This window comes from Heterodontus francisci, chromosome 1 (genome assembly GCF_036365525.1).
Source record: "Heterodontus francisci isolate sHetFra1 chromosome 1, sHetFra1.hap1, whole genome shotgun sequence".
NCBI lineage: Eukaryota > Metazoa > Chordata > Chondrichthyes > Heterodontiformes > Heterodontidae > Heterodontus > Heterodontus francisci.
Window position 1 is genome coordinate 5,528,313 of NC_090371.1, and position 25,193 is coordinate 5,553,505.

A 25,193-nucleotide genomic window follows, 5' to 3' on the forward strand; every position below is an offset into this window, starting at 1 on the left:
TCTCTCGAGATAAGGAGGCCCAAAAAGTAAAAAAAAGAATATGTTGGAGGCAGTTCAGAGGATGTTTACTAGATTGATACCTGGAATGAGTGGGTTGTCTTATGAGGAAAGGTTGGACAGACTGGGCTTGTTTTCACTGGAGTTTAGAAGAGTGAGGGAGACTTGATTGAAGTTTATAAGATCCTGAACGGTATTGACAAGGTGGATGTGGAAAGGATGTTTCCTCTTGTGGGTGAGTCCAGAACTAGGGGGCACTGTTTTAAAATTAGTGGTAGCCCATTTAGGACAGAGATGAGGAGAAATTCTTTCTCTCAGAGAGTTATGCGGCTTTGGAATTCTCTGCCTCAGAAGGTGGTGGAGGCGGGGTCACTGAGTATTTTTAAGGCAGAGGTGGATAGATTCTGGTTAGGCAAGGCAAGGGAATCAAAGATTATCGGGGGTAGATGGGAGTGTGGAATTCGAAACATAAATAGATCAGCCATGATCTTATTGAATGGGGGAGCAGGCTAGATGGGTCGAATGGCCTACTCCTGCTCCTAACTTATGTGTCTGTATGTTTAGGTACTTTTTGAATTGCAGCCCGTGTATTAGGAAACGGGGCAGCCAATTCACACACAGCAAAGTCCTTCAAATAGTAATGTGATTAAGATGAGACGTTGACAATATTCAGGCTTCGGCTGATTACGTGGCATGTTACATTTACGTCACTCCCTCCACCACCGACGCACAGTGGAAGCAGGACATCTGCAAGATGCAATGCAACAATTTACCAAGGCTCCTTCGACAGCAGCTTCCAAACCCACAATCTTTACCACCTGGAAGGAGAAGGGCAGCAGGTGAATGGAAACATCACCACCTGAAAGTTCCCCTCCAATTCACACATGGGGCATGATTTTAAAGGGCCCTTGATGTCAGGATCTGTGGGGTGGGGGGTGGGGGGGTGTAGAGTGAGGTTGGCCTGAAGATGGCCCCGGATGAGGCCTTCGACGCTGGCAGGGCCCGTCCCCATCCTCCCGGTGGCGGTGAGGCACCATGGCAGCCTCCAGGTCGCTGGGTGACGGGACCACGATTTGAATATTTAAATCAATTAAATTAATTGATTTTAATATACTTACACCTCCTCTTGATGGCTCGCCGTGATCTTTGGTCTGGCGGTCGGCACTCCCGCGCCTTTGGATCCCCGTCCGGGGAAAAGATGTGCAATACTGGTGGGGAGTGGGGAGGAGGTACATTTATCAGTGTGGGGGCAGACTGCTGCAGTTCAAGAAGGCAGCTCAGCACCACCTTCTCAGAGGTAATTAGGGATGGGAAATAAATGCTGGTCTTGGTAGTGATGCTCACATCCCAAGAAAATAATTTAAAACTTCAAGTATAGAAACATGGAAAATAGGAGCAGGAGTAGGCCATTCGGCCCTTCGAGCCTGCTCCTCCATTCATTATGATCATGGCTGATCATCCAACTCAGTAACCTGTTCCAGCTTTCGCCCCCTACCCTTTGATCCCTTTGGACCCAAGAGCGATATCTAACTCCTTCTTGAAAACATACAATGTTTTGACCTCAACTGCTTTCTGTGGTAGCGAATTCCACAGGTTCACCATTCTCTGGGTGAAGAAATCCCTCCTCATCTCAGTCCTGAAAGGTTTACCCCATATCCTTAGACTATGACCCCTGGTTCTGGACTCCCCCACCATCGGGAACATCCTTCCTGCATCTACCCTGTCAAGTCCTGTTACAATTTTATAGGTTTCTTTGAGATCGCTCCTCACTCTTCTGAGTGTTCCCCAACATTTCTGGTATGATATTTGTATCCTCCTTTGTGAAGACAGAACCAAAGTATGCATTTAGTTGGTCAGCCATTTCTTTATTCCCCATAATAAATTCCCCTGTTTCTGACTGTAAGGGACCTACATTTGTCTTCACCAATCTTTTTCTCTTCACATACCTATAGAAACTTTTACAGTCAGTTTTTATATTCCCCGCAAGCTTGCTCTCGTACTCTATTTTCCCCTTCTTAATCAATCCCTTTGTCCTCCTTTGCTGAATTCGAAACTGCTCCCAATCCTCAGGTCTGTTGTTTTTGTTCTGGCGAATTTGTATGCCTCTTCCTTGGATCTAATGCTATCTCTAATTTCCCTTGTAAGCCATGGTTTGGCTGCCTTTCCCGTTTTACTTTTGCGCCAGACAGGAATAAACAATTGTTGCAGTTCATCCATGCGCTCTTTAAATGTTTTCCATTGCCTATCCACCGTCATCCCTTTAAGTAACGTTTCCCAATCCGTCATGGCCAACTCGCACCTCATATCTTCGTAGTTTCCTTTACTAAGATTCAGTACACTTGACTCAGAATCAACTACGTCACATGAGCTATATGCAAGGTATTCCTATTTCTGAATTCCTGAAGATGCAACAGAAAGCCTTCTTCAGGCCTCTCCTGTCTCTGAGAATGTCAATTTACCAGCAAATTAAGGAGAATAGGATCCTTATAGTTAGCTGTGAGAAGAACTCATCCCATCCATCTGAACTGGTTTTCAACCCAGGCCCAAAGTGAAAGAGCAATGTTTAAGCTGGGAAATCTCCCAGTCCTCCAGCACCCTGTTTGCAGCCAGATCTGCTCTGTCTAGCACCGAGTGACCCAATGAGATCTTACTCTGCAGTTCCTACAGCAGACGCCAGTGGATGAACATTTTGCACTAGGTTTAAGTTTACAGGTCGATGGCTCACAGCAAGAGTCCGAACATTCCTGGAGGTAAAACAAATAAAAGAAAAGACCAGTTACTGAAGGGATATCTCAACATAAGAAAAGCTGCACTGAATTCAAAACATAGCATTTAAATGGATCTGGCCTCTGAGTGAGAAAGTTGTGGGTTCAAGTAGCATTCCAGGATTTGAACATAAATTCTGGATGATGCTCCAGTCCAGTACCTGGGGAGTGCTACACTGTCCGAGCTACCATCTCTCAGATGAGATGTTAAACCAAGGCCTCTTAGGCAGATGTAAATGATCCCGTGACAGTATTCCAAAGAACAGGAGCGTTCTCCCCAGTGTACTGATCAATATCACGAAAAACGGTAATCTCATCATTATCACATTACTATTTTTATTTAGAGATACAGCACTGAAACAGGCCCTTCGGCCCACCGAGTCTGTGCCGACCATCAACCACCCATTTATACTAATCCTGCACTAATCCCATATTCCTACCACATCCTCACCTGTCCCTATATTCCCCTACCACCTACCTATACTAGGGGCAATTTATAATGGCCAATTAACCTAACAACCTGCGTATCTTTGGCATGTGGGAGGAAACCGGAGCACCCGGAGGAAACCCACGCAGACACAGGGAGAACTTGCAAACTCCACACAGGCAGTACCCAGAATTGAACCCGGGTCCCTGGAGCTGTGAGGCTGCGGTGCTAACTCTGGTGGGACTCTGGTGTGAGCTAATTGGCTGTCCCATTTCCTATAACACGGGCTACAATTCAAAAAGTACTTGAATGGCTGTAAGGTAATTTAGGAGGTTATATAATAAAAGCAAAATACTGTGGATGCTGGAAATCTGAAATAAAACCAGAAAGTACTGGAAATACTCAGCAGGTCAGGCAGCATCTGTGGAGAGAGAGAAACAGAGTTAATGTTTCAGGTCTGTGACCTTTTATCAGAACTGGCAAAAGATAGAAATTAATAGGCTTTCAGCAAGTGAAAAGTGGGAGGGGGAAGAATACCAAAAGGGAAGGTGTGTGATAGGGCAGAGGGCAGGAGAGAGTAAATGACAGAGATATCACAGAATAAAAGGCAAAGGGAGTGTCAATAGTTGTAGTAAAAGATAAAGCATGAGTCCAGAGAGAGCACTAATGGCAGAATAATGAACAGTTCTGTCCAAAAACAAAACCATGAAAAACAAATTTAAGACAGGCACACGGCCATAAAATAAAGTTAAAAAAAAAATTTTAAAAATGGCAGTCATGCTCTGAAATTGTTGAACTCAATGTTGAGTCAAGAAGGCTGCAGAGTGCCTAATCGGAAGATGCAGTACGATTTCTCAAGCTTATGTTGAGCTTTACTGGAAAACTGCAGCAGGCCAAAGACAGAAATGTGGGCATGAGAGCAGGGGGTGGGGGGGGTGTTGAAATGTCCAGCAAGTGGAAGCTCGGGGTCCTGCTTACGGACTGAGCGGAGGTGTTCCGCAAAGCGGTCACCCAATCTGTGTTTGGTCTCCCCAATGTAGAGGCGACCGCATTGTGAGCAGTGAATACAGTAAACAGTGGTGCAGTGTTTAGCACCGCAGCCTCACAGCTCCAGAAACCCGGGTTCAATTCTGGGTACTGCCTGTGTGGAGTTTGCAAGTTCTCCCTGTGTCTGCGTGGTTTCCTCCGGGTGCTCCCGTTTCCTCCCACATGCCAAAGACTTGCAGGTTGATAGGTTAATTGGCCATTATAAATTGCCCCTAGTATAGGTAGGTGGTAGGGAAATATAGGGACAGGTGGGATGTGATATGGGTTTGGGATTAGTGTAGGATTAGTATAAATGGGTGGATGATGGTCGGCACAGACTCGGTGGGCCGAAGGGCCTGTTTCAGTGCTGTATCTCTAAACTAAATTGAATGAAGTACAAGTAAATCGCTGGAAGGAGTGTTTGGGGCCTTGGATAGTGAGGAGAGAGAGGAGGTAAAAGGGCAGGTATTACACCTCCTGTGATTGCATGGGAAGGTGCCGTGGGAAAGGGATGAGGAGACAGAGGTGATGGTGGAGTGGACCAGGGTGTCGCGGAGGGAACGCTCCCTTCAGATTGCTGACAGGGAAGGGGAGGGGAAGATGTGTTTGGTAGTGGCATCACGCTGGAGGTGGTGGAAATGGCGGAGAAGTTCTGTTAGTTCTGATGAAAAGTCACAGACCTGAAACTTTAACTCTCTTTCTCTCTCCACAGATGCCGCCAGACCTGCTGAGTATTTGCAGCACTTCTGTTTTAACTTGGGAAGTTGTATATTCATGAAAGCCACTATATAAACGTGTCTTCCTTTTTTCAAGTCTTGTGTTTGTAAAAGAAAATTGGCCTGTCAAATCAAGACCAAATGATCCCAGTTAGGATTTGAAATTCAACTGTCCAAGCCTCCTTAGACAGCACCTTCCAAACCCGCGACCTCTACCAATGAGAAGGACAAGGGCAGCAAATACATGGGAACACCACCACCTGCAAGTTCCCCTCGAAGTCACACCCCATCCTGACTTGGAACTATATCACCGTTCCTTCACTGTCGCTGGGTCAAAATCCTGGTACTCCCTTCCTAACAGCACTGTGGGTATACCTACCCCACATGGAATGCAGCGGTTCAAGAAGGCAGCTCACCACCACCTTCTCAAGGGCAATTAAGGATGGGCAATAAATGCTGGCATAGCCAGCAACACCCACATCCCTGGAAAGAATAAAATTTGGAATCAATCCTAACTATAAACAAAGCCTTTATTCCATATCAATCAGCTTTATAGTCCACCATGACGTCCAATAGACGCTGACAATGAATGCTGATCACCACTCATAGAATCACAGAAAGAGGCCACTTGGCCCATCATGTCTGTGCCAGCCGAGGAATGATCCATTTATTCTAATCCCACCTTCCAGCATTTGTTCCGTAGCCCTGCAGTTTACGGCACTTAAGGTGCATATCCAGATTCCTTTTGAATGAGTTGATGGTCTCTGCCTCAACTACCTTTTCAGGCAGTGAGTTCCAAACCCCCACCACCCTCTGGGTGAAAAATGTTTTCCTCATCTCTCTCTCATCTTTCTACCAATCACTTTAAATCTATGCCCCCTCGTCACTGACCTCTCTGCTTGGTGAATAGACCCTTCACCTCCACTCTATCCGGGCCCCACAAAATTTTGTACATTTCAATCAGATCTCCCCTCAGCTTTCTCTGTTCCAAGGAGAACAATCCCAGCCTATCCAATCTTTCCTCATAGCTGCATTTTTCCAGTCCTGGCAACATCCTCGTAAATCTCCTCTGTACCCTCTCTGGTGCAATTACATCCTTTCTGTAATGAGGTGACCAGAACTGCACACAGTACTCAAGTTGCGGCCTAACCAATGAGTTATCCAGTTCCAGCATAACCTCCCTGCTCTTATATTCTATACCTCTGCTAGTAAAGGAAAGGATTCCATCTGCTTTCTGAACCAGCTTATCGACCTGTCCTGCTACCTTCAGGGATCTGTGGACGTTCACTCCAAGGTCCCTCACTTCTTCTACACGTCTCAATATTTTCCCATTAATCATGTATTCCTTTGCCTTGTTTGACCTCCCCAAATGCATCACCTCACACTGCTCCAAGTTGAATTCCATTTGCCACTTTTCTGGCCATCTGACCAGACCATCAATATCTTCCTGCAGCCACATGGCGAATCTTTGTGTCGTCTGCAAACTTCTTGATCATGCCCCCTATATTTACATCCAAATTGTTAACATATACCACAAAAAGCAGGAGACCCAGTACTGAGCCCTGCAGAACACCACTGGAAACAGCCCTCCAGTCGCAAAAACACCCATCAACAATTACCCTTTGTTTCCTGCCACTGAGCCAATTTTGTATCCACCTTGCTGTATTTCCCTGGATCCCATGGGATTTTATTTTTTTAACCAGTCTGCAATGTGGGACCTTGTTGAAAGCTTTGCTAAAATCCATGTAGACCTCATCAACTGCACTACCCTCATTTATCTTTCTTGTTATTTCTTCAAAAAATTCAATCAAGTTGGTCAGACAAGATCTTCCCTTAACAAATCCATGCTGACTATCCTTGATTAATCTGTGCCTTTCTAAGTGACAGTTTATCCTGTCTCTCAGAATAGATTCCAATAATTTTCCGACTACTGAGGTTAGACTGACTGGTCTGTAATTATTCAGTATATCCCTCGCTCCCTGTTTAAACAGAGGTAAAACGTTAGCAATTCTCTAATCCTCTGGCACCACACCTGTATCCAGTGAGGACTGGAAAATGATGATCAGACCTTCCGCAATTTCCTCCCTTATTTCTTCTAACAGGCTAGGGTACATTTCATCTGGCACTGGTGATGTCTCAATTTTCAAGGATGCTAATCCCATTAATACTTCCTCTCTCCCTATGTTTATCATATCCAATACGTTACACCCCTCTTCCTTAACTATAATATCTGCATTGTCCCCCTCTTTTATGAAGACAGACACAAAGTATTCATTAAGAACAATACCAACATCTTCTGTCCCTGCACATAGGTTACCTTTTTGGTCTTTTATGGGCCCTACTCTCTCCTTAGTTATCCTCTTATTCTTAATGTATTGATAAAACATATTTGGATTCACCTTGATTTTGCTTGCCAATATTCTTTCATGCCCTCTCTTAGCTTTCCTAATTTCCTTTTTGATTTCACCCCTCCACTTTCTATACTCCTCTCGGCTTTCTGTAGTATTAAGTTCTCGGTGTTGGACATAAGCTTTCCTTTTCTGCCTTATCTTACCCTGTAAGCTCCTTGGCATCCATGGGGCTCCCACCCTTTTTCTTTGTGGGAACATGTTTACTCTGAACCCCTTGAATCTCCCCTTTGAATGCCTCCCACTGTTCTGACACTGATTTACCTTCAAGTAGCTGTTTCCAGTCCACTTCCGCTAAATCACTCCTCAGTTTAGTAAAATTGGCCTTGCCCCAATTGAGAACTCTAACTCCTGTTCTATCTCTGTCCTTTTCCATAATTATATTAAAATGGACTGAATTATGATCACTACCACCAAAATACTCTCCCCCTGCCACTCCTTCCACCTGCTCATCTTCATTTCCTAAAACGAAGTCTAAAACTGTGCCCTCTCTCGTTGCACTTGCTACATACTGGGCAAAACCTTCTCCTGAATGCACCTCAAGAATTCTGCTCCCTCAGTTCCTTTCACACTACACTATCCCAGTTAATATTGGGATCGTTAAAATACCCGACTATTACTGCCCTATTGGTCTTGCACTTCTCAGAGATTTGCCTACATATCTGCTCTTCTATCTCCCTCTGACTGTTTGGGGGTCTATAGTACACTCCCAGCAGTGTGATTTCCCCTTTTTTGTTCCTTAGCTCAATCCATAAGGCCTCATTTGATGGACCTTCCAACATATCATCCCTCCTCACAGCTCTAATAGTTTCTTTGACCAAAATTGCCACTCCCCCTCCTTCCTTATCCCCTTCCCTATTGCATCTGAAGACCCTGTAACCAGGAACGTTGAGCTGCCATTCCTGTCCTTCCTTAAGCCATGTTTCTGTAATAGCTATGATATCATCCTGCCACGTGTCTATCTGTGCCCTCAGCTCAGGAAGGACATATCTGGCTCCTCTTTACCTCTGGCCTGCCGCAGTCACATTCTTCACCTTTCTCCCTGAACAAGTTGCCACATCTGCTGCCCCCAACCAGCATGTCCAGGTTTGGCAGGTTGTAGAGACACATCCCTGAACCGTGTTTCAGGTATCTCATCAAGTCGTCTCGGCTGCAGCTGCTGAATTTTGTTGGCAAGAGTAAACTGAAGATAAAAACATACCAGAATGTCAAAGGAGCAATGGAAAAAAACCAGGAAGGCAGAGAGAATTAAAACACCAGAGAAATGCAGTAATAAAAGAGTAAATGAACAATGGGGTGCCCCTCATAGAGGAGGAAATTTAGGTACAAATAGACAAATTCCCATGAAGTGTAAAAGGAAGGACAAGTAAAGCTAGAGCTCCCTGGATTGATAAAGACATAGGCCCTGATCTTATCTGGGAAATGGGCTGGGAGCAAAAGGTGGGCCCCACCTCCCATGCTAAACTCAAAGAAATGTTAAGCATGTTTGCTGGAGTCTTCAGCTGCAGACTGTGTTCTATAAAGCTGACTTGTTAAACTGTTAGGTGCTCTGACTTTGGAGACAAAGCTTGTGTTTTTTTCTGAGCCAGTCATTTATTGGAAAGGAGACTGAAAGCTCCAGAGCTCTGAGAAAGACAAAACCAGTCTTATGATCAGAGATGTGACTACAGACATGTGAGTGGAACTCAGATTTCAGTTTAGAAGAAAACTCTGCCATGGGTTGAAGCAAAAACAGCCAGCTGTTGTTTGAAAGAGATAAGCTGGGATCTATTGGCAATTGTTTTTAAAAGACAGGCTGCAGGCTGAGGAAATTGGACTCTTGAGAGATGACCATTGGCGAATATGACTTACAGCAGCTGTCTTCAGTGACTTAAATAGTTAACAGTGGATCCATGCCATCAGGATGGTTCTGGGTGATGCCAAGGTTGGTCGAGAGATGACAAGACTGAGCCATTAAAGGGAAGATTGTATCACACTCTATTAATGGGACATCATTACTTCTGTATCTGCATCCTGGAGGACAGGACTTGAAACTACCTGAGGAAATTCCTGATTTTGATGTAATTTGGGACTGTTTGGCACCGTCTTGCTGATAGGACTGCTCAAAGGATTCGTAAGGACTATCTTTGTTGCATTTGATAAATAAAATGAAACCTTTAAGATATATATGTTGACTGTGATTTAATTATTAGTTCATGTTTAATTTATGTTGGGTTTGATTTGAGAGTTAAAGTAACATTTATTTAAGTGAACTCTTGTCCATTTGGGTATTTTTGTTCCCTGGGATCAGTTGGTGGATTCAATTCTTTGTTTTGTTGGTGATCTCCATGGGAATCATAACACATGACTGTCAGTATCTTTTAAAATCAGCCAGATCCTTACCGTTATATATGTGGGTTTCCCATTCAATCAGCAGTGACAGGTGTAACAAGATCTCAATTTCAGTATTTGAAGAGAAAATGTAAATATGTAATCTGGAAGTGTGGAGTTCAGTTGAAGTGAGAAGGAAATTGAAGAATGAAAGTGAAATGTACAAATGCAGCACCTCATTTCAATAATGCCTCCCTGGATGTGCTGCAGAGAGTGCTGTGAGGAGCCAGAGGAAAATGCTATTACCCAGCGAGGGAAGGAAAAGAAAATCAGACACAGAAACAGAGAAGGCATGGTTGGAGTTTTCCCAGGAGCTGAGCAGCAGGAGTGTAGTGACATGATCCTGGATGCAGGACTCATTCACATTTTTTTAAATTATTATCTTCAACAGGGTCTTCATCAGTGCAGAAGGAGTCTATGGACCACATGGAAACAAATCCTCAGAGAGGATGATTGGTTCTGAAAGTGTACCATCACAGAATTCTTGCAGACCATACAGAAACTCAGATAGTTGAATATTCACCTGCTGACTCAATCTTCATAACTGAGAAAGAGCAGCTGGCACTGGGAGGGACAGCTGTGGAGCATTCCCATTGGAGGGCACACATTTCTCCAAGCTCTGCTCAGCTGGACACAGATGATATATGTCAGGGCCATCGATGAAGGGGATAATCATTGAGCAGCAGCAGAGAATGAGCAATGTACTGACAGGCCTTCCAAGCACACTGTCCACAATTGCAGAGAGAATGGAGGATATTTTCTTTACTCTTTCATGGGATGTGGGTGTCACTGGCCAGGCCAGCATTTATTGCCCATCCCAAATTGCCCTTGAGAAGGTGAGCTGCCTTCTTGAACTGCTGCAGTCCATGTGGGGTAGGAACACCCACAATACTGTTCGGAAGGGCGCTCCAGGATTTTGACCCAGTGACAGTGAAGGAACGGTGATATAGTTCCAAGTCAGAAACTTGCAGGTGGTGGTGTTCCCATGCATCTGCTGCCCTTCTCCTTCTAGTTGGTAGAGGTCGTGGGTTTGGAAGGTGCTGTCTAAGGAGCCTTGGTGCGTTGCTGCAGTGCATCTTGTAAATGGTACACGCTGTTGCCACTGTGCGTCGGTGGTGGAGGGAGGGAATGTTGAAGGTGGTGGCTGGGGTGCCAATCATGTGGGCTGCTTTGTCCTGGATGGTGTCAACCATCTTGAGTGTTGTTGGAGCTGCACCCATCTAGGCAAGTGGAGAGTATTCCATCACAGTTCTGATTTGTGCCTTGTAGATGGTGGACAGGCTTTGGGGAGTCAGGAGGTGAGTTACTTGCAGGAGAATTACCAGCCTCTGTCATACGAACATACAAACATACGTGTTAGGAGCAGGAGTAGGCAACTCGGCCCTTCGAGTCTGCTCCGCCATTCAATAAGTTCATGGCTGAACTGATTACTCCACATTTCCACCTACCCCTGATAACCTTTCATCCCCTTACTTATCAAGAATCTATCTACCTCTGCCTTAAAAATATTCAAAGACTCTGCTTCCACTGTCTTTTGAGGAAGAGAATTCCAAAGAGTCACGACCCTCTGAGAGAAAAAAATTTCTCCTCATCTCTGTCTTAAATGGGTGACCCCTTATTTTTAAACAGTGACCCCTAGTTCTAGATTCTCCCACAAGGGGAAACATCCTCTCCACATCCACCCTGTCAAGACCCCTCAGGATCTTATATGTTTCAATCAAGTCACCTCTTACTTTTCTAAATTCCAACAGATACAAGCCTAGCCTGTCCAATCTTTCCTCATAAGACAGCCCACCCATTCCAGGTATTAGTCCAGTAAACCTTCTCTGTACTGCCTCCAACACATTTACATCCTTCCTTAAATAAGGAGACCAATACTGTACACAGTACTCCAGATGTGGTCTCACCAATGCCCTATATAACTGAAGCATAACCTCCCTACTTTTATATTCAATTCCCATCACACTAAATGATAACATTCTATTAGCTTTCCTAATTACGTGCTGTACCTGCATACTAACCTTTTGTGATTCATGCACTAGGACACCCAGATCCCTCTGCATCTCAGAGCTCTGCAATCTCTCACCATTTAGATAATATGCTTCATTTTTATTCTTGCTGCGAACATGGACAATTTCACACTTTCCCATATTATACTCCATTTGCCAGGTCTTTGCCCACTCACCTAACCTATCTATAACCCTTTGTAGCCTCTTTATGTCCTCTCCACAACTTACTTTTCTATCAATCTTTGTGCCATCAGCAAATTTAGCAACCATACCTTCGGTCCCTTCATAGAGTCGTACAGCATAGAAACAGGCCCTTCGGCCCACTGCGTCCATGCCGACCATAATGCCTATCTATACTAATCCCACTTGCCTGCATTAATTCCATATCCCTCTATGCCTTGCTCATTCAAGTACCTGTCCAGATGCCTCTTAAATGTCACTACTGTTCCTGCCTCCACCACCTCCACAGGCAGCTCATTCCAGATACCCAATACTCTTGGTGTGAAAAATTTACCCCTTTGATCCCCTTTAAACCTCCTCCCTCTCACCTTAAATCTATGCCCTCTAGTTTTAGTCACCCCTACCATGGGAAACAGACTCTGGCTATCTACCCTATCTATGCCTCTCATAATTTTATATACCTCTATCATGTCCCCTCTCAGCCTCCTTCGCTCCAGGGAAAACAGACCCAGCTTATCCAATCTCTCTTTATAACTCAAGCCCTCCAACCCAGGCAACATCCAGAATCTTTTCTGCACCCTCTCTAGCTTAATCACATCTTTCTTGTCGTACGGTGACCAGAATTGCACACAGTACTCCAAATGCAGCCTAACCAACGTTATGTACAACTGTAACATGACATCCCAACTCTTGTACTCAATACCTTGGCCGATGAAGGCAAGCATGCCATACGCCTTCTTCACTACCCTGTCCACCTGTGTTGCCACTTTCAGGGAATTATGTACTTGCACCCCAAGGTCTCTCTGCTCAAGAACACTCCCCAGGGCCCTGCCATTCACTGTATATGTCCTACCCTGGTTTAACTTCCCAAAATGCATCACTTCACACTTGTCTGCATTAAATTCCATTTGCCAAACCCTTGCCCACTTTTCCAGTTGATCTATGTCCTGTTGTAACCTTAGACAACCTTCTTCATTGTCCACTATACCACCAATTTTGGTGTCATCTGCAAACTTACTAATCATGCCCCCTACGTTCACATCCAAGTCATTAATATATATGACAAACAACAGAGGGCCCAGCACTGATCCCTGCGGCACACCACTGGTCACCGGCCTCCAATCTGAAAAACAACCCTCCACTACCACCCTCTGCCTCCTATCACCAAGCCAATTTTGTATCCAATTTGCTAGCTCACCCTGGATCCCATGTGTTCGAAGCTTCTGGACCAGCCTACCATGCGGGACCTTGTCAAAGGTCTTGCTAAAGTCCATGTAGACAACGTCCATCGCCCTGCCCTCGTCAATCCTCTTGGTCACCTCCTCGAAAAACTCAATCAAATTCGTGAGACATGATTTCCCACGCACAAAGCCATGCTGACTATCCCTAATCAGACCATGCCTTTCCAGATGCATATAAATCCTGTCTCTCAGAATCCCTTCCAATAACTTTCCCACCACTGATGTAAGGCTCACTGGCCTGTAGTTCCCTGGCTTACCCCTGCTGCCCTTCTTAAATAAAGGCACAACATTAGCTATCCTCCAGTCTTCCGGTACCTCACCCGTGGCTAACGATGATACAAAAATCTCTGCCAGGGCCCCAGCAATCTCCTCCCTTGCTTCCCATAGCATCCAAGGATACATCTGGTCATAATCTTCCAATCCTCCTTAGATACAGGGGTGATGCCAGAGGACTGGAAAATTGTAACAGTTACACCCTTGTTCAAGAAAGGTTGTAAAGATAAACTCAGCAACAAAGTCTGCTCTGTTGAACCTCAGTGCTAGGAAGCTTTGGGAAACGATAATCCGAAACAAAATTAACAGTCACTTGGAAAAATGTGAATTATTTAAGGAAAGCCAGCACAGATTTGTTGAGGACAAATTGTGTTTAATTAATTTGATTGAGCTTTTTGATGAGGTATCAGCGGAGGTTGATGAAGATCATGCGATTGATGTTTACATGGACTTCCAAAAGGCATTTGATAAAGAGTCAGCAAAGTTAAAGCCCATTGAAGAAAAGGGACAGTAGCAACATGGATATGAATTTGGGTGAGTGACGGGGCACAGCGTGTACTGGTGAACGGTTGTTTCTCAGAGTGGAGGAAGGTAGAGAATCGTCGAATGATTAGAGTCCAGAATGAACACATTCCTCTCCATGCTGGCTCTCTCTAAAAGCTACTCAGCTCGTTGCATGCCCCTGCCTTTTCTCCAAAGCCCTGCAAACATTTTCTCTTGTTATGAGAGTGCTTCTAATTTTTGTAAAATATGTTTTCAAGGACTTATAGTTGAATTGACGTGCTGTGGATACAGGGGAGCCCGTTGACGTACTGTACTTGGATTTCCAGATGGCATTTGACAAGGTGCCACATAAAAGGTTATTGCGGAAAGCAGGAGCTCATGATGTAGGGGGTAGCATGGATAGAAGATTGGCTGGCTGACAGAAAACAGAGAGTATGCATCAATGGATCCTTTTCTGATTGGCAGGAAGCGACGAGTGGAGTCCCGCAGGGGTCTGTACTGGGGCCTCAACTTTTTACAATTTATATCAATGACTTAGATGAGGGGATCGATGGCATGGTGGCTAAATTTGCAGATGACATTTCAGAGGTTATGGGGAATAATGTAGGAAAATGATGTTGAAGTAGATTCGCCATGATCTCATTGAATGGTTGAGTGGTAGAAGGGCTGAATGGCCTACTCCTACTCCTATTTGTTATGTTCTTATGTTCCTATTATCAGGGCTACCCTGCCTCCTTTTTCATTCTGCCTGCCTTTTCGAGATTTGGTGCACACTGGAATATTTATTTCTCAACCATAGTAACCATGTCTCTCCAATCGTGATTAAATCTAAATCATTTCTCTATTTGTGCCACTAATTCATCTATCATATTGCAGATGCCCCACACATTCAGATAAAGTCACTTCAATTTTATTTTCCTAAATTTGTTACTGCACAGAATGAGGTCATTCCATATTACAGTGCTGGACAGAGACGATGTTCTTGAGGGCTCAAAGGCAGAGTATATTTGGTAAGAGCTAAGAAACAGTAGGGTGCCATTGCACTATTGGGTGCATTCTATAGGTCACCAAGTGGTGTGAAGGATATTGAGGAATAAATTTGCAAGGGAATTACAGACAGGTGAAAGAACAATAAAATCGTTAAAACAGGGGACTTCAGTTATCCTAACATAGCTCGACACCATCCAGGACAAAGTAGCCCACTTGATCGGCACCCCATCCACAAACATTCACTCCCTCCACCATCGACGCACAGTGGCAGCAGTGTGTACCATCTACAAGATGCACTGCAGCAACGCAGCAAGGTTCCTTCGACAGCACCTTCCAAACCCGCGACCTCCACCACCGAGAGGGACAAGGGCAACGGATGCATGGGAACACCACCACCTGCAAGTTCCCCTCCAAGCCACACATCATCCTGACTTGGAACACAAGAACACAAGAAACAGTAGCAGAAATAGACCATATAGCCCATTGAGCCTGCTCCACCATTCAATACGATCGTGGCTGATCTTGGGTTTCAATTCCACTTTCCTGCCCACTCCCCATATCCCCTGATTCCCTGCGAGACCAAAAATCTATCTATCCCAGCCTTAAATGTATTCAGTGATGGAGGATCCAGAAAGATTCACAACTCTTTGAGTGAAGTAATTTCTCCTCATCTCAGTCCTGAATGATTGACCCCTTATCCTGAGACTGTGTCCCTGTGTTCTAGATTCCCTGACCAGTGGGAACAATCTCTCAGCTTCTACCCTATCAAACCCTTTCACAATCTTGTATGTCTCAATTAGATCGCCTCTCATTCTTCTAAACTCCAGAGAATGTAGGCCCAATTTACTCAGCCTCTCAACAAAGGACAACCCCCTCATCCCAGGGACCAATTTAGGAAATCAAGTATATCCTTTCTTAAATGAGGAGACCAGAACTGCACACAGTATTCTAGATGTGGTCTCACCAATGCCCTGTACAATTGTAGTAAGATTTCTTTATTCCTGTCCTCCAATCCCCTTGCAATAAAGGTCAACATGCCATTTGCCTTCTGAATAGCCTGCTGCACCTACATGTTAACTTTATCCGTTCCTTGTCTGAGTATCCCCAAGTCCCTCTGATCATCAACACTTGGAACTATATCAATGTTACTTCACTGTCACTGGTGATGTTGACTGTTTCCAGGACTTCAATGTTTGTGATGCGGTCCTGCCAGTGGATCTTGAGGAAGCTGTGGAGGCAACACTGATGGAAGCACTCTAGAAGGTGTACATGACGGCGGTATAGTATCCATGACACGACACCATACAGAAAGATGGTGAGGACTATGGTTTTGTACACTTTGAGTTTGGTCTGTGCTCTGAGGCTGTGGTTGCTCCAAACTCATTTGTAGAGTCTGCTGAATGTACTGTTTGCTTTTTAGAGCCTATTATCCACTTCCTTGTCTATGGTGGCATCAAATGAGATGACTCTCCCCAAATAAGTAAATTGCTTGATGACATTCAGCTCAGTTCCCTCGATGACAATGCTTGGTGGTCTGTATTCTTCTCGGGGGTGCAGGCTGATGCAGGACTTCAGTTTTCATTAAACTGATTTTCAGTCTGAAGAGTTGTGCCGCCTCGGAAAAACATGTTGTTATACGTTGCAGGTCTGACTGACTGTGGGCCAGGAGAGCACAGTCATCAATGAAAAAGAAGCTCACGGATTAGTTTTTTTTGTGTCTTTGTGAAAGCCTGAAGATGCCTGAGGTTGTAAAGGCCTCCATCAGTCTGGAAGTGAACGTAAACTCCCTCCTTAACGTCTTCCATTGCCTACTGCAGCATCATGCTGAAAAAGATGGTGAATAGGGTCAGGGTCTGCATACATCCCTGATTCACACCATTGGAGATATGGAAGGGACTCGAGAGGTTACTGTTTTGTTGACTTGTCCGCACTGATTTTCATGAAACTGCTTCACCATGGCCAAGCTTTTCAAGGAGCATTGAAGTCCTGGAAATAGCCAACATCACCAGCATTGAGGCCATCTAGTGCAAAGCCAACTGCGTTGGATGGGTCATGTTGCCCGGACGACAGTCGCCTGCCCAAGATCGTGTTGTATGGAGAGCTGACCACTGGTGAAAGGAACAGAGGGGCCCCATGCAAACGTTTCAAGGACTCTCTGAAGAAGTCCCGCTCTGTGCCACATTGACCATCGCCAGTGGGAAGCACAGGTCATAGATTGTGATGCCTGGAGATGCTACATCAGGAGGGCTACAGACACCTTCGAGACTGAGCAAAGAACCAGCATGAAAGAGAAAAGGAGGAGAAGGACAGATCCAATTGCCCCCAGCAGTGACAACACCTTCACTTGTACCCACTGTGGGAGAATCTGCCGGTTGGGCCTGACCAGTCACCAGCGGGCCTGTAACTGATGACTACAACCTTCCCAAAATCTTCGCCTGCAAAGAAATGCCAAGAGACATGAAATGTGGAATCTGTTTCCAACCTTCCATCAAAATAACCCTCAATATGTTGGTAAAAGACTTTGGGTTTCCTTTTCTGTTATCTGCTAAACTATTCTCATACAGAATTTTTCACCCTTGTCCAGTGGGAATGAGATTCGACACCATCCACACTGTTTGAATATGTTTCTTACCCCTGGGCTTCTTCCATGATACAGCCAATTTTCTGGTCTGGACAGTTACAATGCCGATCTTCAGTATCATGTGACATTCCCAGATTGTGTCCCATTTCATGAGCCAGGGTCGCAGCAACTGCCAGAAAGCTCGGCCGGTTGTCCTGAGGGAACAGCAGGAACATCTGTGAACACGTTTCAATATCATCCTTGGACGTCAAAAACAAAACATTGCATTGACTGGTTAGTAAAACCTTCACACGGCCTCATCCTCCGTCAGACAGCCCTTCATACACATTCCCTCTGACACACACATCATCTACATCATCATGTAGTTAGACTCGGGAGGGAGCAATTCTAACTCCAAGGTAGGCAAGCGTGCCTGCAGTATCAATCCAACAAAGATTACCTCACTCCCCCTCAAGTCCTTCTCACTTCCCTCGCAATCTCCCCCCACTGTCCCCTCTCTCCTCTCCTCTTCTCCCCCGCGGTCTCTCCTCTCCTCTCCCCCTCGGCGAGCTCTCCTCTCCTCTTCCCCTCCAAGAACTCTCCTCTCCTCTCCCCCCTCCACGATCTCTCCTCTTCTATTCACCTCCGCGATCTGCCTCTCCTCTCGCCCCCCCACGAACTCTCCTCTCCCCTTCCCCTCCGCAATCTGCCTCTCCTCATCCCCTCCCCCGCGATCTCTCCTCTCCTCTTCCCCTCCCCCTCCCCCGCGAGCTCTCCTCTCCTCTTCCCCTCCCCCGCATCTCTCCTCTCCTCTTCCCCTCCCCCGCGATCTCTCTCTCCTCATCCCCTCCCCCGCGATCTCTCCTCTCCTCTTCCCCTCCCTCGCGATCCCTCCTCTCCTCTTCCCCTCCCCCACGATCTCTCCTCTCCTCTTCCTCCGCGATATCTCCTCTCCTTCTCCCCCACGCGATCTCCTCTCTTCTTCCCCTCCCCCGCGATCTCTCCTCTCCTCTCCCCCCCACAATCTCTCCTCTCCTCTTCCCCTCCCCCGCGATCTCTCCTCTCCTCTCCCCCCCCACGATCTCTCCTCTCCTCTTCCCCTCCCCCGCGATCTCTACTCCCCTCTTCCCCGCGTGATCTCTCCTCTCCTCTTCACCCCCCGCGATCTCTCCTCTCCTCTTCCCCTCCCCCGCGATCTCTCTCTCCTCATCCCCTCCCCCGCGATCTCTCCGCCCCTCTTCCCCTCCAGGCGATCTCTCCTCTCCTCTTCCCCTCCCCTGCGATCTCTCTCTCCTCATCCCCTCCCCCGCAATCTGTCCTCTCCTCTTCCCCTCCCCCGCGATCTCTCCTCTCCTCTTCCCCTCCCCATGCGATCTCTCCTCTCCTCTTCCCCTCCCCATGCGATCTCACCTCTCCTCCTCCCCTCCCCACGATCTCTCTTCTCCTCTTCTTCTCCCCCGCGATCTCTTCTCTCCTCTCCCCCGCCCGCCCAATGATCTCTCCTCTCTTCTTCCACCCCGTGATCTCTCCTCTTCTCTCCCTCCTCCGCGATCTCTCCACCGCTCTTCCCCCCCCGCGATCTCTCCGCTCCTCTTCCCCCCCACGATCTCTCCGCTCCTCTTCCCCCCCACGATCTCTCCTCTCTTTCTCCCCCACGATCTCTCCATGCCCCTCCCCGCGATCTCTCCTCTCCTCTCCCCCCCCACGATCTCCCCTCGCCTCTTCCTCCTCCGCGATCTCTCCTCTCCTCTGGCCCCCGCGATCTCTCCTCTCCTCCTTCGCTTCCCCGCGATCTCTCCTCTCCTCTTCCCTTCCCCAGCGATCTCTCCTCTCCTCTTCCCCTCCCCCGCGATCTCTCCTCTCCTCTTCCCCTCTCCCGTGATCTGTCCTCTCCTCTCCCCACCCCCCACGATCTCCGCTCTTCTATTCCCCTCCGCGATCTGCCTCTCCTCTTCCCCTCCCCGCGATCTCTCTCTCCTCATCCCCTCCCCCGCGATCTCTCCACTCCTCTTGCCCTCCCCCGCGATCTCTCTCTCCTCATCCCCTCCCCCGCGATCTGTCCTCTCCTCTTCCCCTCCCCCGCGATCTCTCCTCTCCTCTTCCCCTCCCCATGCGATCTCTCCTCTCTTCCCCTCCTACCGAAATCTCTCCTCTTCCCCTCCCCCGCGATCTCACCTCTCCTCCTCCCCTCCCCACGATCTCTCTTCTCCTCTTCCCCTCCCCCGCGATCTCATCTCTCCTCCTCCCTCCCCACGATCTCTCTTCTCCTCTTCTCCCCCGCGATCTCTTCTCTCCTCTCCCCTGCCCGCCCAATGATCTCTCCTCTCTTCTTCCACCCCGCGATCTCTCCTCTTCTCTCCCTCCTCCGCGATCTCTCCTCCGCTCTTCCCCCCCCGCGATCTCTCCTCTCCTCTCCCCCCCCCACGATCTCTCCTCGCCTCTTCCTCCTCCGCGATCTCTCCTCTCCTCTGGCCCCCGCGATCTCTCCTCTCCTCCTTCGCTTCCCCGCTATCTCTCCTCTCCTCTTCCCCTCCCCCACGATCTCTCCTCTCCTCTTCCCCTCCTCCGCGATCTCTCCTCTCCTCTTCCCCTCCCCCATGATCTCTCCTCTCCTCTTCCCCTCCCCCGCGATCTCTCCTCTCCTCTTTCCCCCCCACCATCTCTCCTCTCCTCTTCCCCCACACGATCTCTCCTCTCCGTCTCCCCCAGGATCTCTCCTCTTTCCCTCCCCCACGATCTCTCCTCTCCTCTTTCCCCCCCACTATCTCTCCTCTCCTCTTCCTCCCCACGATCTCTCCTCTCCTCTTTCCCTCCCCCACGATCTCTCCTCTTCTCTTTCCCCCCCACCATCCCTCCTCTCCTCTTCCTCCCCGCGATCTCTCCTCTCCCCTTTCCCTCCCCCACGATCTCTCCTCTCCTCTTTCCCCCCCACCATCTCTCCTCTTCCTCCCCACGATCTCTCCTCTCCTCGTCCCCGCCACTATCTCTCCTCTCCTCTTCCTCCCCGCGATCTCTCCTCTCCTCTTTCCCCCCCACCATCTCTCCTCTCCTCTTCCCCCACACGATCTCTCCTCTCCACTCCCCCGCGATCTCTCCTCTCCTCTTTCCCCCACACGATCTCTCATCTCCTCTTCCTCCCCTACGATCTCTCCTCTCCTCTTTCTCTCCCCCACGATCTCTCCTCTCCTCTTTCCCCCCCACTATCTCTCTTCTCCTCTTCCTCCCCGCAATTTCTCCTCTCCTCTTTCCCTCCCCCACGATCTCTCCTCTCCTCTTTCCCCCCCACCATCTCTCCTCTCCTCTTCCTCCCCGTGATCTCTCCTCTCCTCTTCCTCCCCGCGATCTCTCCTCTCCTCTTTTCCCCCCACCATCTCTACTCTCCTCTTCCTCCCCGCGATCTCTCCTCTCCTCTTCCCCTCCCCCGCGATCTATCCTCTTCTCTTCCTCCCCGCGATCTCTCCTCTCCTCTTTCCCTCTCCCACGATCTCTCCTCTCCTCTTTCCCCCCCACCATCTCTCCTCTTCTCTTCCTCCCCGCGATCTCTCCTCTCCTCGTCCCCGCCACTATCTCTCCTCTCCTCTTCCTCCCTGCGATCTCTCCTCTCCTCTTTCCCCCCCACCATCTCTCCTCTCCTCTTTCCCCCCCACTATCTCTCCTCTCCTCTCCACTCCCCTGCGATCTCTCCTCTCCTCTTTCCCTCCCCCACGATCTCTCCTCTCCTCTTTCCCCCCCACCATCTCTCCTCTCCTCTTCCTCCCCGCGATCTCTCCTCTCCTCTTTCCCCCCCACCATCTCTCCTCTTCTCTTCCTCCCCACGATCTCTCCTCTCCTCTTTCCCCCCCACCATCTCTCCTCTTCTCTTCCTCACCGCGATCTCTCCTCTTCCCCTCCCCTGCGATCTCTCCTCTCCTCTTTCCCCCCCACCATCTCTCCTCTTCTCTTCCTCCCCGCGATCTCTCCTCTCCTCTTCCCCTCCCCCGCGATCTATCCTCTTCTCTTCCTCCCCGCGATCTCTCCTCTCCTCTTCCCCTCCCCCGCGATCTCTCCTCTCCTCTTTCCCCCCCACTATCTCTCCTCTCCTCTGTCCCCCCCACCATCTCTCCTCTCCTCTTTCCCCCCCACCATCTCTCCTCTTCTCTTCCTCCCCGCGATCTCTCCTCTCCTCTTCCCCTCCCCCGCGATCTCTCCTCTTCTCTTCCTCCCCGCGATCTCTCCTCTCCTCTTCCCCTCCCCCACCATCTCTCCTCTCCTCTTCCTCCCCCGCGATCTCTCCTCTCCTCGTCCCCCCCCCACTATCTCTCCTCTCCTCTTCCCTCCGCGATCTCTCTTCTCCTCTTTCCCTCCCCCACGATCCCACCTCTCCTCTTCCCCCCGCGATCTCTCCTCTCCTCTTCCCCCACACGATCTCTCCTCTCCACTCCCCTGCGTTCACTCCTCACCTCTTCCTCCTCAGTGATCTCTCCTCTCCTCTTCCTCCTGCGATCTTTCCTCTCCTTCTCCCCCGCGATCTCTCTTCTCCTCCTCCCGCGATCTCTCCTCTCCTCTTCCTCCCCGCGATCTCTCCTCTCCTCTTCCTCCTGCGATCTTTCCTCTCCTTCTCCCCTGCAATCTCTCCTCTCCTCTCCCCCCCAACACGATCACTCCTGTCCTCTTCCTCCCCATGATCTCTCCTCTCCTCCACCACTATCTCTCCTATCTCCCCCCCCCCATGATCTCTCCTGTCTTCCTCCCCGCGATCTTTCATCTCCCCCCACCACGATGAAGACCCCCACCTGCCAAGAATGAGACAAATTAATTTCATCATTTGAACATTAATTTTAAACTGGTGCTGCAATGAAGAGATGACTTGTTTAAAGAGATCAGCAGTGGCTGGAAAAACATTTGCATTCTAAGAGACAGTCGCCTGGGAGAAGACAATGGGAACTGCTCACTGCTTCAATTAACAGAGGTCGGTCAGGGCAATGATGATGCACGTCTTGTCGATGTAAGAGACATCACTACACCACCCCCCTCCCCCAGCCTCCACCGAGAGCTTTGGAATCCACAGACGCAGGAGTTTGTTAAAAAGCGAGTCACATGACTAACCTGCTGGCCCAGGTCTAGTTTTGAACTGCTCACAGGACAGCTTGGGTTAGACTGCAGATTACAACTGAACTTGGACCAAGAGCCTCTCTCCTGTCTGGCTCTCTCTCTTTCACTAATCTCCGGATCCACTGAAGTCACTCAAACCTCAAGAGACACAAGACTCCTCTATCAAAACAGGTTTGAAAGTGTGCACTGGGCCCCAACGAAACTGCAAGCCTTCCCGGCAACCAAAGACACTACATCGAGCTCAAAGGACTGTAAATAAAAACCCAGCTATTGCCTCAAATCTTTCCCCTTTATTCTTTCTACTTTTTCTGTCTCTATTTGCGTGTGTGCTTATCGCATATGAATGCTAGTGTGGTCAGGCCGTATATTCATTAACCGAGTTAGAGTTTAAGATTAATAAACTTCCACCTTTCTTGTTTAAATCTAAGAAAACCTGTCTGATTGATTTCTTTTCCTTACAATTGGAAAGCAGTGAACAAGGATTCACTGAGGGGGAGCTAAAAACTCGGTGTTTTTAAAATTAAACCATTACGGCTCACCAGGCAAAGGCTGAGTGGGAACCCCTAGACCCCTTTCTCAGCTGGTCGTAACAGAAATTTGGGGGTTTGTGTCCTGAATTTGACCCACAGACAAACAAGGAAATTGGAAGTGGGAAATCAAATTGATCCCAATCAAAAAGAGAAAAGAATTCAGTATAGGTTTTCTTGTGTGATTGAATACTAACACACCTGCAACTAAAGCCAGTAACTCCCCAAGCCAGGGTGAAGTAACTTGGGAGAAGTTAAAAGCACTGCCTATGGAGGAGTTGAGGAAAATGGCTGAGCAGTGTGGGATCACAGTACGTGGCAAGACGAGGAAATCTGAACTCCAAAGAGTAGTGTTAGAAGTAGACTCGACAGGGTACTGCTAGCAAAGATACAATCAGAACAGAAGAAACTTGAATTTGAGGAAAGAGAGAGAGAAAGATCGAACCTTCCAGAAGGAATGCAAAGAGAGAGAGCGGAGTTGAATTGAATTAACTAGGGGGTGACAGAGTAACCCCAGTGAAAGCATGGCCAATATGGAGAAGCGTAATTGAGGGCTGGGTACAGAATTGATCCCAAAATTCAATGAGGGAGATGTAGAAGAATTTTTTATATCTTTTGAAAAACTGGCAAGGCAGTTAAAGTGGCCAGTTGAGGTTTGGACCCTCCTGCTCCAAAGCAAGCTGACCGAAAAAGCCCATGAGGTTGCCAGATGTGAGTTCATCATATTATGAACTGACAAAAAATGTTATCCTCGGGGCATATGAGTTAGCACCGGAAACCTATCGCCAGAAGTTTAGAACCCTCAAGAAGCAAGCTAATCAAACTTATCTGGAGTTTGAGAGAAATAAGCAGCTGGCTTTTGACCAGTGGCTGAGGACTCTTAAAGTACAGCTCAGTTATAAGAATCTCAGAGAAGTAACTTTATTAGAGGAATTTAAACACTCTCTCCCACTCTCCATAAAGACACATGTAGAGGAGCAGAAGGGTCATAGAGCCTGGCAAGCCACAGTGCTGGCTGATGAGTTTGCTTTACTCTATAAGTCGGTTCCCCAGGGGAGAACCTTTCCTAATCACCCCCACAAATCCGAAAAGGACAAAGGGTGGGAAGGTGATAGAAGCCCAAGTGGTCCTGCGAGAGAAAGAAAAGCAGGTGACACAGGGGGCCCTCCTCCAGCCAAAAAGTATAGTGCTGTAAGAAGGAGTGAGACCCAGAGACCTGTGTGTTTCCATTGTAATAAAGCAGGGCTGACTGGAAACTAAAGGGAAAACCTGTAGATTTAATCAGGGCACACCAGCTCAGTGAAGGAGAAGGGACCCTGATGGAAAGCACAGCAGAACAAGCTGTGGCTTTAACTAAGAGTAAGACCCGGGAAGCTTACTGCTGCAAGTGCAGGAAAATTTAATAGAATTCCTGAAGGTTATCAGGTTTTTCTGTCTGAAGGGATAGTAACCCCATATGCCTCGAGTGGGGCAAGAAGCCACTATGAGTCTGTGGTGGGGGGAGTGAATGTTTGCGGATGAGGTGCCAATCAAGCAGGCTGCTTTGTCCAGGATGGTGTCGAGCTTCTTGAGTGTTGTTGGAACAGCACCCATCCAGGCAAGTGGAGAGTATTCCATCACACTCCTCACTTGTGCCTTGTAGATGGTGGACAGGCTTTGGGGAGTCAGGAGGTGAGTTACTCGGCGCAGGATTCCTGGCCTCTGATCTGTTCTTGAAGCCACGGTATTTATATGGCTACTCCAGTTCAGTTTCTGGTCAAAGGTAGTCCCCAGGATGTTGATAGTGGGGGATTCAGTGATGGTAATGCCATTGAATGTCAAGGGGAGATGGTTAGATTCTCTCTTGGAGATGGTCATTGCCTGGCACTTGTGTGACGCGAATGTTACTTGCCATTTATCAGCCCAAGCCTGGATATTGTCCAAGTCTTGCTGCATTTCTACATGGACTGCTTCAGTATCTGAGGAGTTGTGAATGGTGCTGAACATTGTGCAATCATCAGCGAACATCCCCACTTCTGACCTTATGATTGAAGGAAGGTCATTGATGAAGCAGCTGAAGATGGTTGGGCCCAGGACACTACACTGAGGAACTCCTGCAGTGATGTCCTG

At 47.9% G+C, this 25,193-nt stretch overlaps 1 protein-coding gene across 1 annotated transcript in view; it reads right to left on the reverse strand.

Annotated features, from left to right (window-relative positions):
- Positions 1-25,193, reverse strand: part of LOC137377639 (disintegrin and metalloproteinase domain-containing protein 12-like) — a 561,477-nt gene that overhangs the window by 249,916 nt on the left and 286,368 nt on the right. The window contains exons 11-13 of the mRNA XM_068047508.1: positions 17,539-17,681; positions 8,345-8,522; positions 2,649-2,741 (exon numbers count right to left, since the gene is read on the reverse strand). Coding sequence (XP_067903609.1) covers positions 2,649-2,741; positions 8,345-8,522; positions 17,539-17,681 — 414 coding nt within the window. The remainder of the gene's footprint in view (positions 1-2,648; positions 2,742-8,344; positions 8,523-17,538; positions 17,682-25,193) is intronic.